Below are 13796 nucleotides of genomic sequence, written 5' to 3' on the forward strand. Positions count from 1 at the left end.
GAGAAAAATTAGCCAAAACACCAAACTAGCAGTATATAGGAGTGGTCAAACCAATTTTATGTTATGCATCTGAGAGTTTGGTTAGAAACAAAGACTAGAAACCACAGATATGAGGGTACTGAGAAAGGGGAGTGAACTGATTGCATCAATGGCAGAATCATTAAAAATGAAGACATTAGAAAGGAACTTGACACTATTAGTATTCAAGAATGTGTAAGCAGAGCTAATTTAAGGTAGTATGGACACTTAAATAGAATGGGTGTGGAAAGGTTAACAAAAGGTGTTTGATGCCAAGATACCAGAAAAAGACCCAGTGGGAGACCAAGGTCTAGTTGGATTGATTCAGTTAGAAGTGCCTTAGAAGCACGCAATGTTAGATATGACAATATTGGAGTTACAAACACAGGAAAACCTCTCTTAACACGAATTCGATATGTGTGATAATGTTAGTGTAATTAAGTAAAATGATACTATTTCCTGCTTTACACGAGTGATTAATTAGTTAACGCGTTTTTTTTACGTTATGCAAATTTTTACATTGCGCGAAATTTTTGTCGCCAATCTGCAGTGAGCGAAAAAGCTGGAAGTCATTAAGAGATATGAAAATAGTGCTAGTTATACAATAATTGTGCGAGACCTGGGGATACAGCGAGTCTACAGTTTGGACTATATTAAATAAGAGCAAAGAATACAAAGAACAAGGAAAAGTTGCTACTGTTCTTTAAGCATGCCGATCACCTGAAATAGAAGCCATTTAATGATCGAGATGGAGCATCTTCTATCACTCTGGATTGAAGATTATATGACCAAAAAAGAATACCTCTTAGTATAAGGAATTCAGGCAAAAGCTCTCGATATTTTTACCTCATTGAAAGAGACCAAATTTCAAGAGGAATGTGAAAGCTTCTTCGAGTTTAGCATGGTTTGATCATTTTAAAAATCGAACTGGACTGCATAATGTAAGAATAACTGGGGAATCTGCTAGTGCTGATAAAGATTCATCCTATAGCCAAGTTTTGTGAAGAATTGCAAAGGATAATTCAAGAGGGTGATTATGTCAATAGACAAATATTCAACTTCAATGAAATTGGTCTCTTTTGGAATCGTATGCCAACAAAAATTTTCCTAGCTAAAACTGAAGCATCGCAACCAGAATACAAAGTATCTGAAGATCATCTTACACTTTTATTAGGAGGCAATGCAGAAGATAATTTTAAACTCAAGCGTATTTAAGTTTATCGTGTGCAAAATCCAAGAGCTAACATTATTGAAAAAATTAGCACAATTGGAAAAGAACTTGGATTTAATGAACTGGATAAGGAAGATGAGAGAAACTTGCTCGATTCCCATTCAGAACAGTTAAGCAAGAATGATCTCCTTCAACTAGAAGAACAGCATGCATATGAAGAAGAAGATAAGGAGTGCGAACAAGAAGAGAATGTTACGACTGAGAAGCTAACTGCAAAAGAACTTGAGCTAGTTTTCAACCACATTGAACATGCTAAGGAAATTTTGTGTGATGCTGATCCTGATATGGAACGAAGCTTTGAAGTCCGCCAAAATCTTTATAACGCGATCGCCATCTATTGCAAATTGATGACAAGATGAAAAAGTCAAGCATGATTCAAACATCTTTACTTAATTTTTTTTATAGATGCTCAATCAAATGTTTAGACATTAAATAAAAAATTGATCAATTGATTCTTATCATCTAATATAGTTTATACTATAATTTTTTATTCCAAATTTACACTACCTAATGGATGAATTATAATTATTCCTATTGTTTATTGTATTTGCTTGTGATTTCACTTAGCACACATTAATTGATGGATTAATTAATCGCATTAAGCGAAATTTTCCTGTAATAGTTTTGGAGGAAATATGAAATAGGATATAATATGGAGGAAAATTGTGGATAGGTGATTAATAATAATGTAAATTAAATCATCTAGTGCTGTCATAGTAACCTGAGCACCCCTTGGGAGTACTTATCAGGAAATTTAATGATGATTAGTCAAAAGGTGTCATCACACATTATTACTAAAATACTCTGGATTAGAGATAGATGCTGAAAGCCATTAGCCTCTATATACAAGTAGCCAGTTGTGAAGTTACTTCACACACAAACTTTGCTTACACTTGGATAAAGGATGAAACAAAGAAAGAATTTCGTGGCATCTTTAATTTATAATATAACCAAGTGAAAAAACTTTCAACATATTGCAAGGGTAGTCAAAACATCATATTACGTGGTTGTTGAAGACCCTAATAAGCAGGGATAGGGAAGTTATTGTTCCTTTTTTTTTAAGGCTTTAATAAGGCCAAATCTGGACTACTGCATGCAGATACTGTTCACCCGTATTCCATGGGGATGAAGAAGTGAAAGAGAGAATCCAGAGGCAAGCAAAAAAAAATGCAGCAAGTATATGGAATGCTCCCTATGAGAATAGATTGATGGTCTAGGACTTTACAAACTAGCTGACAGGCAAAAAAAATTAGACTTGATAGAAGCATATAAGTTATTAAGGGGATTTTATAGGATAATAACATTAACTGTTACCTGCAGGTTTGAATTCTGCTGTGAGGAATGGATGGTTGTGATTATCTTTAGGTGGGAGATGAATTCCATCACCCAGTGTGAGATCATTGCCCCTTATTGTAGGCCTGTAGTTGCTGGAAAAAGTTTCATGTGTGATCTTACAGCAGGGTCTCCAGACTATTTAAAAATAAAAATATATAAAAAAAAAGTTTTAAATATAAAACATCTTTGCCTACCCATGGTATAAACTGGTTTACAGAATGAAATGGGTGGGAGCTACATAAAATAAAATGTGAGATTGGCATTCTTCTTATTGTAGATGTGAAATTAATTGAACCAGTTCCATGTTTCCCTTAGCTCTTCCATAGGACTACTAATGAATTGTAGGATGTCTTTTGTTGGTGGATGTGCATTGTAGTAATAATCATTGGAATTAAATTTTGATCATTCTTCTCTCTCTCTCTCTCTCCTTATTATTATAAGGATAGAAAAGTAGTGACCAGCAATCATTAATGCTTTAAAACATTTCTGTAAACACTTTTTTTTCTTCATCTCCTCCTCCATCCTTACTTCTAAGTCATAGTTTCATACTCTTAGCCTAAATAAATTGTGCATAAGTTATTAAGATAAGTTTTTTTTTTTTTTTTTTTACATGCATATTTTTCTTAAAGAAAATTTTTTAATTGTTTTAGACAAGAGGATATTAGAAGAGAGGCTGTAAAAGCTTTACATCCTACTTGGAACAAAGAATGTTTACATACAGTTAAAGATAAAATGTTCCCATCATTTTCAGAATTAGTGCTCTACTTGAAAGAAAAGGTATGATGATCAGCTTAATGTGTGATGTAACATTTATTTATTATTTCCCGAAATATTGATTTTAGATTTAGTATATGTTCAATTTTTGGATAACAGCCAAGTCTTACTAGAGCAGATGCTTCTATAATGAACTAACTTACAGTAAACTGCATTGCTGATCTAAAAGAAATTCACCATGGCAAACATGCCATTATTTCTTTTGTTCCTCTGAATTTGCAGTAATGTGAATTGCATGTATTATATCATTCTAAACATCTTCCAAGGTTGATTGTTGTTGTTGGTTGGTATTCCCATTGTTGGCTTCAGATAGAAACATTTCATTAAAGAATATAAATGATAATATTTCTTCTTCAAGTCAACATTCCTGTGTTTCATTCATATCATATTATTTACAAGAAAACAGCTCAAACCATAGATATCATATCAACTTCTGGATGGGAGAGTGAACAGTCCTGTGGTATCCTCTATACTCAGTTTTCATCCTGTAGGGCTGAAGATATATAACTTTTCTGCAGGATGAAGATGTTCCATATAATGGGAAGTTTCATACAACCTAGTATGCTTAGGTTGGGGAGGTTCAATAATGTTGCTTCACCAGGATAACACATTTATATTTGTATTTGATTTTGTAGCTGGTAGCAGTTTCAGTGCATGCATGTTAAACCTGACTTACTGTACTCATAGAAACCTGTTTACTGCTTTTTTTTAATTTTCTGGTAAACTGGTAATGATCTCCCAGTTTATCTGAAGTACTGTAGAGTATCCTGTCAACTTCTGAATGGGATAGTGAACAGTGTGGATAATTGAGTGAATGAATGAATAGATAAAAATCATTAGCTTGGTGCCTCAACTGTAGGTAGTATCTCTCTCATTTGGTTTGTGACTGATTTTGATAGTTGCATTTTGAATGTATGGAATGCTGATGGCTCTGGTCTTGTTTGAGGACTCTGGTCTTGATTGATGTAGTAAAGAGTGTTTTGTGTTTTTGTAAGTTACAACCATTTTCCATGAAAATGGTTCCTATATTTTTTTTTAATTCTATGGTGTTTTCAATTCTCAGACAATATACTACTTCATGTTGTCTGAGTAGATCATTTTTGCTTTGTTGGAGAACATTTTGATGAGACTTTTTTGTTATTAAAGAAGTGATGTGAGAAATTGAATCCATATCATTAATGTGAACAGATTAAAGAACAAGGACTGTAATCCTAAACTCAGTTTTACTTTGCCTCTAACCATCTCTTGATTACCACCTGGGCTTTTAGCTATTTTCTTCCATATGTCAGTAATCATCGCTGCTCATTTTAGTGCTTTTTAATGAGGTTCATATTTTGTCATTATTATTACTACGAAACACCTCCAGAGAGAGAGTCCGAAGACTCATCGAGGGAGGGTACCTGCTCTACAACTCTGTCTCCACTAGTCAAATCCACCAACTGATTGCAACTACACCAACGCCATCTACCCCCAACCACCACCACTATCAAAGACTTTATGAACTTCAAAAAAGAAAATAAAAAATTGGCTAACGCCTTTTTATTCCCGTATATAAGGAGTAGGTGAGGCCATTTTTAGCCCTATCTAACTTTTGGAGACTGAGTGGGCAGTTCAATCTTTACTGGTACCCCATCAGAGATAGCTGGCCCAAGGCTATCACTAATTAAGCGGCACGCAGTGAAGAGAGATGGCTCAACAAGTGCCGCCATCTCGTGGTCCCTAACACTCATATTTAATGTCTGAAATAATGTGGGTTCTATGGTTGATTTTCTTGAGTTTACGGGAGAAAAAAACCGCTTGCCTGTGCCAGAGATCGACTAACTCGGGAACCGGTTGAAAAAAGGCTTAGAAAAATTTCTTTTAGTCGCCGACTAGATTCGAAACCAAGAAGTCTTCCTTCATGCGGTTAAGCACCGTAGTGTGCAAACGCCACATCCACTGATCTACACAGGCTCTTGAAACACATAAACATAAGAAAATTTATTAATAATATATTCACAAATATTCCCATACCAGCATAACAGATCATCTTTACTCTGAATACTCAAAAGTTGAGTAAAAGCAACAGATTTTACAAGCATTATATGAACTATTTCCATCTCTGGTGCACAGTTCATATTATGCTTGTAAAATCTATTGCTTTTACTCTACTTTTGAGATAGTAGAAATAGTCATTCTGATTCAAGCTTAGGTGATAATAATAGCACTCTAGTATCTCTTTGAATAAATGCCCAAATTTAAAAACAACATTTATGTAAGAGACAAGTTTTCAACCAGAGAATTCTGTGGTCCATATTGATTTCATGCTGAATAAAGCCAGACTTAGCATTTATTGTAATAAATGCAGGAGTGATGTTCTTGAAGTCTCTTCTCAACAAAACATCCCATTTGTCCAGGAGTATGGGAAGCAGCAACCACAGCTCACTTGGTAAACTTCTAGAGAAGGAATATATTTGGTGGACAGTAATAAGGAGAAAAATTTATTAATAGGAAAGAAGGTAGGCACGAGCTAGAATTTTTTTCAGGATTCTTGATATTGGTTCTAATATGCCATTAATGTAGGAAGTTGAGCCTAGGGATTAGGTTGTACATGTCCATAATATGCTAGATCTTCTTGAGTTTGAAACCATTGTGTTGCATAATTCTTTTGATGGTTCCAGCTTATGTTGTAAAAAATTAGGATTGGAATAGAAGATGCATGTGCTCTATTGAACAGAATTTTGATAATGCCAGTCTTTTGAAATGGATGTTGTGCTGAATCTTGTTTGTGTGTGTGTCAATCTATGATGGTAGGTTTACAAGGTACTGGGCTTGTTAGAACTCCATATGGAGAGTGGGAAAGGAAATTGCAAGGAAGACTAATTTTCCATATTTTTTTTCTTTTCCTTGGTGAATTTAATACAAGGATATTAAGTTGTTGATTTTTGCTAGAACAGAGATGTAACCAGATAAGGATGTAACCAGATAGCTGTTGTCCACATTGCATACCAAAATGTCCTTCATATTAGGTATACTACTGTTATTAAAGAAGGAAATTGTTCTCCAATATTATTGTTATGCCATAGGAGGGGAACAAAAAATATATATGTACAAGTAGTCCTCGACCTACGATGGGGTTATGTTCCAACGTCTCTGTCATAAGTCGAGAACTTTTTTAAATTCTTGATTTGTTTGACTTCTGTTATAATATTTTCATAAATTAGGTTTCTATTTAACTTAAAACGGTTAAAATGTATAAACTCACATAAACATTTATAAATTATTTATTAGCACATATTAATACATAATTAAAAAATTGGTGATAGGCTTTGTTTGTCGACTAATGGCGACGCTATGATACGTATACAAAAGCAATGTGATATATGCATGTATATGCTGGCAGCAAAGTAAAATTAGAGAATTTTTAACAATAATTTTTGGCCATCGTAAGTGTGAATCGTCGCAAGTCGAGAACTACCTGTATAAAGAGAATGGGAATACAGTGCAGAAAAAAATTGGTTGTATATCAAGCTGTTTTTAATACCTGAATAGTTCTCATCTCGTCTTCCTTTTCCCTCTTTTACCTTGTGGTGTTGAGGGTTAGTTTAATCATCGGACCTTAAACCGTTCACAGGATAAGGTGGTCAGCCCAACACCCGGTGTATCCTATGTCTGTAATGTTGTGTTCTCGAGGCCAGTTTGCCTGTTTTGCAGGATGAAAAACCCTAGGATGAACTGGGGGGGGGCTACTGTCTATGTCCAAGACCGGCTAACTTGGTTATGGCTGAGGAAGATCCTTCAGTTCCCTCGCGTCACCGACGGGAATCGAACCTAGGACACTCCTTCCCCAGGTATATGGTTGTGAAGCGCACAGCCACTAGGCTAACCACGTAAACCTACCTGAATAGTTTTACAGTGAAAATCATTTTTAAATTATTATAAAATTTAAGGCAAGATAAACATTTTGGTGTAGCAGGCTCTTATAACTGTTTACATAAAATATGTATGTTGAAATTGTTTAGTGTGACTGAGTCCAGGATTCCTAGTTATGATATACCTTTGTATAGGATCATAACTAGTAATAATAAAATACCATTCATGGTTCTAATAAGCTTCTTTTCTCCATTGCTCTAACAATGGTCCTGTTCCACATATCTCCATGGTCTTTCTCATTTTCTCCTTCCAGGGAATGGCCAGTGCATGTTTCTCAATGGACATAGTTCTGTCATTCTCTGGACATGTCCATATCATTTCAAAGCACATGCCTCTATCCCAGGGGTCGGCAACCTTTTTGGAGTGAAGAGCCATTTTTAAAATTATATCTGTTAAAAAAAAAATTAGAGAGCCGCACTTTTTTTTTTTTTTTTTTTTTTTTTTTTTAATACAGTAACACGTTATCATACTTGTAAAACACAGGGGTGACATGTCACATGAAATTATATGATATAAATATTAAATAATAAAACAAAGATTTCCTTCTCCTTACAAAAGCATATATATAAAATCCAATAACATACCTATTTCTTTAATTTTTTTAATTTAAAATATCGTCTTAGTGCGACTTTTGCTATTGAACTTCTTCAGATAGTTTCTCAATATGCGGCGAATACGCCATCATTTTCATTTTCAAACATGACGAAAGACTCATGTTGTTAGTTGGTTTCTCAACTTACTTTTAATAAAATTCATATTAGAAAATATTTGCTCACACAAATATGTCAATCCGAAAATCGATAGAAGTCCAAATGCGTATTTTTAACTGAATGTAAGTGGCCGATAAACAATTCCACATGTCGAATACAATCTGATCTTGCTTTTTAAGATCTTCTATTTCAGACCATTTGTGTTGTATTGCAAGGGTAGATTTTTGTCTTTCCAACTCCTCCAGGTCAGCTTTAAGATTTCTAAATTTTGAATTCCACAAATCCTTGGTTTTCAGGTCCTCTAACTCAAGTTGAAATGCAGCCTCATCAATTCCAACAAAAGGTGAAAAATTTAATTCAGCAGGATTAATTTCAAGTGGTCGCAATAAAAATGACATAGTTGCCTTGTTCTTTCTAAACTCCTCAAATCTCCCATTCAATTCAGATCGCATATTTACCACAATTTCTTTGAAAAAGGTTAAATTTATGGAATTATCAGCTTGTTTTTGTTGATATTTCTTCGACGTAAGAAAATGTAATGATGTGCCTTTCTCTAAGTCTGTCGCAAACGAAATCACTTCTTCTAAAAGCAAAACTGCTGTATTTCCCTTTCCCTGTAGTTTCTTATTTAGTGCGTTTAAATGGGAAGTCATATCCACCATAAAGTAGAATTTTTGTAACCAATGAGTATCTTCTAACTGTGCATATTCAAGGTCCTTTTGTCTTAGAAACAACTTAACCTCTCCAAGGCAGGTGGTGAATCGCATCAACACCGCACTTCTGGAAAGCCATCTTATTCTGTTATGCAAAAGAAGATCAGAATATTCACAATTGATTTCTTTAAGAAGTTCACAAAATTTCTGATGATGTAGCGGTATTGCCATTATTTTGTTAACAATTTCTACAACCAAATCCATCACTACTGTTATCTCTTTTGCAAAAGTTTGTGCACAAAGTATCTCTTGATGGATTATGCAGTGAAAGGAAAACACGTCATGCAAAATTTGTTTTTTAACTAGAAACAAAACCTTTTTTTGTATCTTTCATGCTTGGCACCCCGTCGGTCGAAATAGATATTATTTTGTTAATATTAATACACTTACTTTTCAAGCAAGTGGTAACGGCAGATTCAATGTCTTCTCCACGAGTTTGTCCTGTAAGTGGCAGTATATCGAGTAATTCTTCCTGAGGTCTTTGAGAGTTTATGTATCTACAAATAAGTACAGTCTGTGCAATGTCATCCACATCACATGATTCGTCACAGGCAATGGAGAATCCTTGTGTTGAATTTAGTTCTGTAACCTGCTGATTTGTTATATCTTCTGCCATTCGTATAGTTCTGTCCCTTACAATCTTAGCAGATAATGGCATGTCTTTTATTTTTGCAATTATTTCAGCTTTGTTTTTAAAATTGCAGAAAAGATATTCGGACATTTTAATAAAACATTCTTTCACATATTCGCCGTCCGTAAAAGGTTTTTCTCATTTAATAACCTTGAATGGCCACAAAACTAGCAATAGTTGTATTTCTTGATTCTTTTATCCATTTGGAAAATGAACATTTAGTTATATTTACTTTGCGTTGCAACTCTTCTACTGCCTTTTTCTTTCTTCTCCCCGTGGATATGCTTTGTCAAATGTATCGTGTTTATTTAAAAAATGTCTTTGTATATTTGATTTTTTATTATTTGAAAGCTTTTCATGGCATATTAAACACATTGGAAATCCTGCTGTATTTGCTACAAATGCGTAGGTTTCGGTCCATTCACTTTTAAACTCCTGATTTTCTGGTTCTATCTTTCTCTTCTTTGCTGACATTTTAAATACTATAAAAATATTTTTATTTTGTTAATATTTAATTGAATGTTACAATATTCACGTTACCTAACACAATCACCAGTAAATAAAAGCACGGCAACGACGTCCACTACAAAACCTTTACTTATTTTAACAAAGTGAGCAGATTTATATACCACTCCTGCACTATATGCGAAGACAATGGACACGTTCAGACACGCAAGCACTACCGTAGCGCTACATGTGCCAGCCTAGCGTGACGTCATAAATGTGTCCGAGCCAACTGCTTGATCATAGCGCTACCGTAGCAATCGCCATTCACTACAAATTAATTTAATTTGTATTGAATGCCGATCGCTACAAATTATTTTAATCGCTATTTTATCACTGCAAATTATTTTAATCGCTATAAATTATTTTAATTGCTATTTTATCACTAATTAATCGCTACAAATTAATAATTTGTAGCGAAAATTAATTGCTACAAAGTAGTGCTCTGCCTGGCTGATCGCACCCAATGTAAACTGACATTTTTTGAGTATCGACATATGGTTAGGGGTCATTTGACCTACAAAATATTTCTTTTTACTTCTATGTTTAGATAGATTGTTTAATAACAAAAAGAGCCGCAGTTATTCATTCAAAGAGCCGCAGGTTGCCGACCCCTGCTCTATCCTCTGTGTAACAGGCTTTTCAACTTTTATCTGTGTTTGAACATATGTGCATTTATCAGACGATCCATACAGCTAGCTCTCATACTTTGTTGGAAGAAATCCATTTTCAGAACTTCTACTTGTCTCCTCAAGCTGTTAGTGTCCAACACTGCCATCCACAGGTCGTTATATTCAATAATCACATAATTCAGCATCTTTGTTTTTCTTGAGAACTTTGACTCCATAAAATACCATTCATGGTTCTAATAGCTTCTCATGCCTGTCTTGTTTGAAATGCTATATTCACTTCACACTGACCAGACTTGTCCACCATGGAAGCAAGATATTTTAAGGCATCTACAGATTTTATTGTTCTCACCTTGTAACTCAAGATATCACCTCCAACTACTAGGTACTTGGTTTTGAACACATTAACTTTCAGGCTCCAGCATTTATACGTATCCAGCAATTTCCTCATCTAGTATTCTATATCCTCCTTGTCCTGTGCAAGAATCACTTGATCGTCAGCGAAAAGAAGAGAATGTAGGACTTAGTCTCCTATGGGTACACCCATTCCACAACATTGTCTGTTCCAATCCTCCAAGACCACATCCAAGTAGATCTTAAACAATGATCGTGACATAGAATATCCCTGCTTGAACTCCTTGCTAGTAATAAATTCCTCTGAAAATTTGTTGCCAATCTTTATAGCATTCATAGTGAAGAATTTATGGAGACACAACATATGTTAGAATAATTACTTTACTTATCATTAAGAAAGTAGCATTCAACGTTTCAACCTCTTAATCTCTGTATTGAGGTCATCATCAGGGAAATATACATATGTACAGAAAGCTATGTGACACTACACTACACTACACAAAAGTAGGATGAATCTAAATTTTTGTTAATCATTTACCCTAGCCTGACCTCTGGTGAGAAAAAAAAAACTACATTAAACTTAGGTATTATTTCTGGGAAATCCCATGTTACTCCTCTTAAAAGCTATTATTTTTACAGCTATTTTTGCCTGTTTTCATTTAGGAATGTCCCTTATTTTAAATATATTGGCTTTTTACTCAAGAGTTCTTAAGGTATTATAAGTGCATTTTATGGGTTATCTAAATATATGCAGACTAATAGAGGAAGAAATTTTGCACATACCTTGTTTGGATGTTAGGATGTCTTTGTTCTCCATACTTCTGCTGTTAGGCTGTTAAAGGGGGGGGGGGTTAGGAAACATGGAGGGTGTTTGAGGCAAGGTGGGAAGATTAATAAGAAAACCTAGGTTTTTTAAAAATAACATATGCACAATATATATATATTATTATATTTAACGGTGCTTCTTTAGGAAAGGGAAGGGTTTTATGGGAAACAGGGGCGGGGGAGAGTGTTAACGGGGTGCAAGCCGTTTCGATCAGAACATTTCAGGAAAAGTGTAGGGCTATGTCATGTCAGCTTGGTGTATCTGCCTTAGAAGGACTTTTGTTTTCGCTTATTGGCCGGAGTCGTGACCTAATTTTTATGCTGTGGAGCTTCCAACACTCAGAAATTAGGTAGGGTCGGTGGACGTTGATTGAGTTTTCATCACATTTTATGGCAATTGTTTCCGATATTCTAATTATGGCCTTGTCAATTTGCAGGGTATGTTTCTGTTCAAGGGCGTGAACTGCTATTTCTGTCTTCTCTGTACTCTGTATTCTATTTTTCTTTTTGATGTTGCGTTTTTTTGTGTTTAAATGTTCTGGAATTTGGATGTTACAGTCGTGGAAATGTTCTTGTAGTCTAGCCCATAAAGACCTGATAGTAGAACCTGTGTAGGTGATATCACAGTCTTTTTGGCAAAGAAATTTGTAGACTACATTGTAACAAATCAACAACACCCTACACACCTTAAAAAATCAAAACAAGATAGACAAAACCACAATGAAAAACACCGCACGCACCCCTTGAATGTTCGGGAATCAAATCCCACAAAGATGGTTACCCGATATGGTGCTATAGTCTCCTACAAGAACACCACCACCACCACCACCACAACACCATTAGCAAAATTCGTAGCTAAACTTATCAAACCATTACTTACAACGTCAAACTGTATGATAAAAAATACTGACAACCTATTCCAAAAAATAAATAATGTTACTTTATCCCGGGAAGACATCCTCACCTCATTGGATGCAACTTCATTATACACTAACGTAGACGTCCCAAGAACATTAGACGTCGTACACACACTACTCACAGAGGACCACACCCTGCACGCATACACAAATTTAACACCTAATGACATCAAACGTAATGAAACTCATAATATCAACCAACTTCTTTAAGTTCACAAACAAAATGTATGTTCAAATTTTCGGTCTCCCTATGGGCCAAAACATCAGTGGACAACTAGCGGAATTATTCCTAGCACACATAGAATCACTCCTACCCCCCCCCCCCCCTGGCATCACCTTTTATGGCAGATACGTGGACGAATTCCTATGCATTGGAGAACCTACACACATCACCACCTTATAAGCATCCCTTAACAATTACAGCAACAGACTAAAATTCACCATGGAAACTGAACAGAACAAATCCATCAATTTCTTAAACCTGATGTTAATCAGAACTAACAACAAAATAGCCACAAAAATATACCACAAACCCATGCATATCGGGAACTACCTCAATTAAGTTCATACCATCCATATTCAGTTAAAAAAATCGGTCATCCTATCACAATTTATAAATGCTTACAAATTCTCAACTAACTGTAATTATCTCAACATGGAATTAAATAATTTAACACAGATTTTTAAAAATCGCAACTACCCCACACAACTAATAATTACACAAACAGAACAGCAAAAACCCGTCAAAACAACCCTACAACCAAAACAGACTTCCCAACACAAAAGGTTATCAAACTGCCCTACATCCAAAACACATACAAAGCCTAAAAATACATTTTCAAACACACGGACTGTAAACTAGTATTCACCATGAACCAAAAATTAGCAACTCTCTTAAAACCCATTAAATCTCTCACACACAAAGAAATATTAGAACACCACAATGTAGTCTACAAATTTCCTTGCCAAAAAGACTGTGATATCACCTACACAGGTTCTACCATCAGGTCTTTATGGGCTAGACTACAAGAACACTTCCCCGACTGTAACATCCCTATTCCAGAACATTTAAACACAAAAAAAAATGCAACATCAAAAAGAAAAATAGAGTACAGGGAAGACTGAAATTGTAGTTCACTCCCTTGAACAGAAACATTATCCTGCAAATTGACAAGGCCATAATAATAGACAAACAAGACAACGAAACAGTGCTTAGATTATCGGAAACAATTGCCATAAAATG

At 35.0% G+C, this 13796-nt stretch overlaps 1 protein-coding gene across 1 annotated transcript in view; it reads left to right on the forward strand.

Annotated features, from left to right (window-relative positions):
- Positions 1 to 13796, forward strand: part of LOC150095553 (proteasome adapter and scaffold protein ECM29) — a 691438-nt gene that overhangs the window by 178102 nt on the left and 499540 nt on the right. Inside the window, exon 13 of the mRNA XM_090409825.1 lies at positions 3235 to 3361. Within this exon, the coding sequence (XP_090265951.1) occupies positions 3235 to 3361 (127 nt within the window). The remainder of the gene's footprint in view (positions 1 to 3234; positions 3362 to 13796) is intronic.

This window comes from Typopeltis vanoorti, chromosome 20 (assembly GCF_054136105.1).
Source record: "Typopeltis vanoorti isolate ZY-2024b chromosome 20, IOZ_Tvanoo_1.0, whole genome shotgun sequence".
Lineage (NCBI taxonomy): Eukaryota > Metazoa > Arthropoda > Arachnida > Uropygi > Thelyphonidae > Typopeltis > Typopeltis vanoorti.